This window comes from Calidris pugnax, unplaced genomic scaffold (assembly GCF_001431845.1).
Source record: "Calidris pugnax isolate Ruff unplaced genomic scaffold, ASM143184v1 scaffold324, whole genome shotgun sequence".
NCBI classification, from domain to species: domain Eukaryota; kingdom Metazoa; phylum Chordata; class Aves; order Charadriiformes; family Scolopacidae; genus Calidris; species Calidris pugnax.
Window position 1 is genome coordinate 85,236 of NW_015091153.1, and position 707 is coordinate 85,942.

The 707-nt window shown below is 61.2% G+C and overlaps 1 protein-coding gene across 1 annotated transcript in view; it reads left to right on the forward strand.

The window, feature by feature from the left end:
- Positions 1–707, forward strand: part of LOC106898177 (collagen alpha-1(II) chain-like) — a 30,797-nt gene that overhangs the window by 27,442 nt on the left and 2,648 nt on the right. The window contains exons 27-28 of the mRNA XM_014959289.1: positions 25–162; positions 336–389. Of these exons, the coding sequence (XP_014814775.1) occupies positions 25–162; positions 336–389 (192 nt within the window). The remainder of the gene's footprint in view (positions 1–24; positions 163–335; positions 390–707) is intronic.

The window sequence follows — 707 nt, forward strand, 5'->3', positions numbered from 1 at the left end:
GGGGGGTGTGTCTGTCACCCCGAGGCTGACACGTGCCCCTTCTCCCCCTCCCAGGGTCCCCAAGGACCTCGCGGTGACAAGGGTGAGACAGGAGAGGCTGGAGAGAGAGGGCTGAAGGGCCACCGTGGCTTCACCGGGCTGCAGGGGCTTCCTGGACCCCCCGTAAGTCTTGATTTTGGGGACCCCCCCCAAAAGCTCAGCACCGTGGGGGCTGGACCCCATCCACGGATGGAGCCCCAAGCTCCCCCCCAACAAAGGCTCTGCTGGGGCTGAGCCCCTCTGGGTGCCGGACCTGGTGATGTGACACCCCCCACACCCTCCTTCTTCCTCCTCAGGGTCCTTCTGGAGATCAAGGTGCTGCTGGTCCTGCGGGTCCCTCCGGTCCCAGGGTAAGTCCTGCCTGGTGGCATTTGGGGACAGGAGAGGAGAAGGTGGCATCTGGGGACAGGAGAGAAGGTGGCATTGGGGGACAGGAGAGGAGAGAGCCATAAAGCACCAGGGAGAAAACCTGCCGGGGTGTTTACTTCCAAGGATCATTACTCGGCCCTAATGAGTGTTTAATTGGGTCCCCATCATCTCACAATTCCTCCTGTGTGTTGTGTGTGTATGTGTGTCGTGTGTGTGTGTGTGTGTCCCCCTTTTTCCACTCCCTTCTTTTTCTCTCCCCAGGGTGCACAAGGTCCCATGGGTCCCTCCGCTCCCGCTGG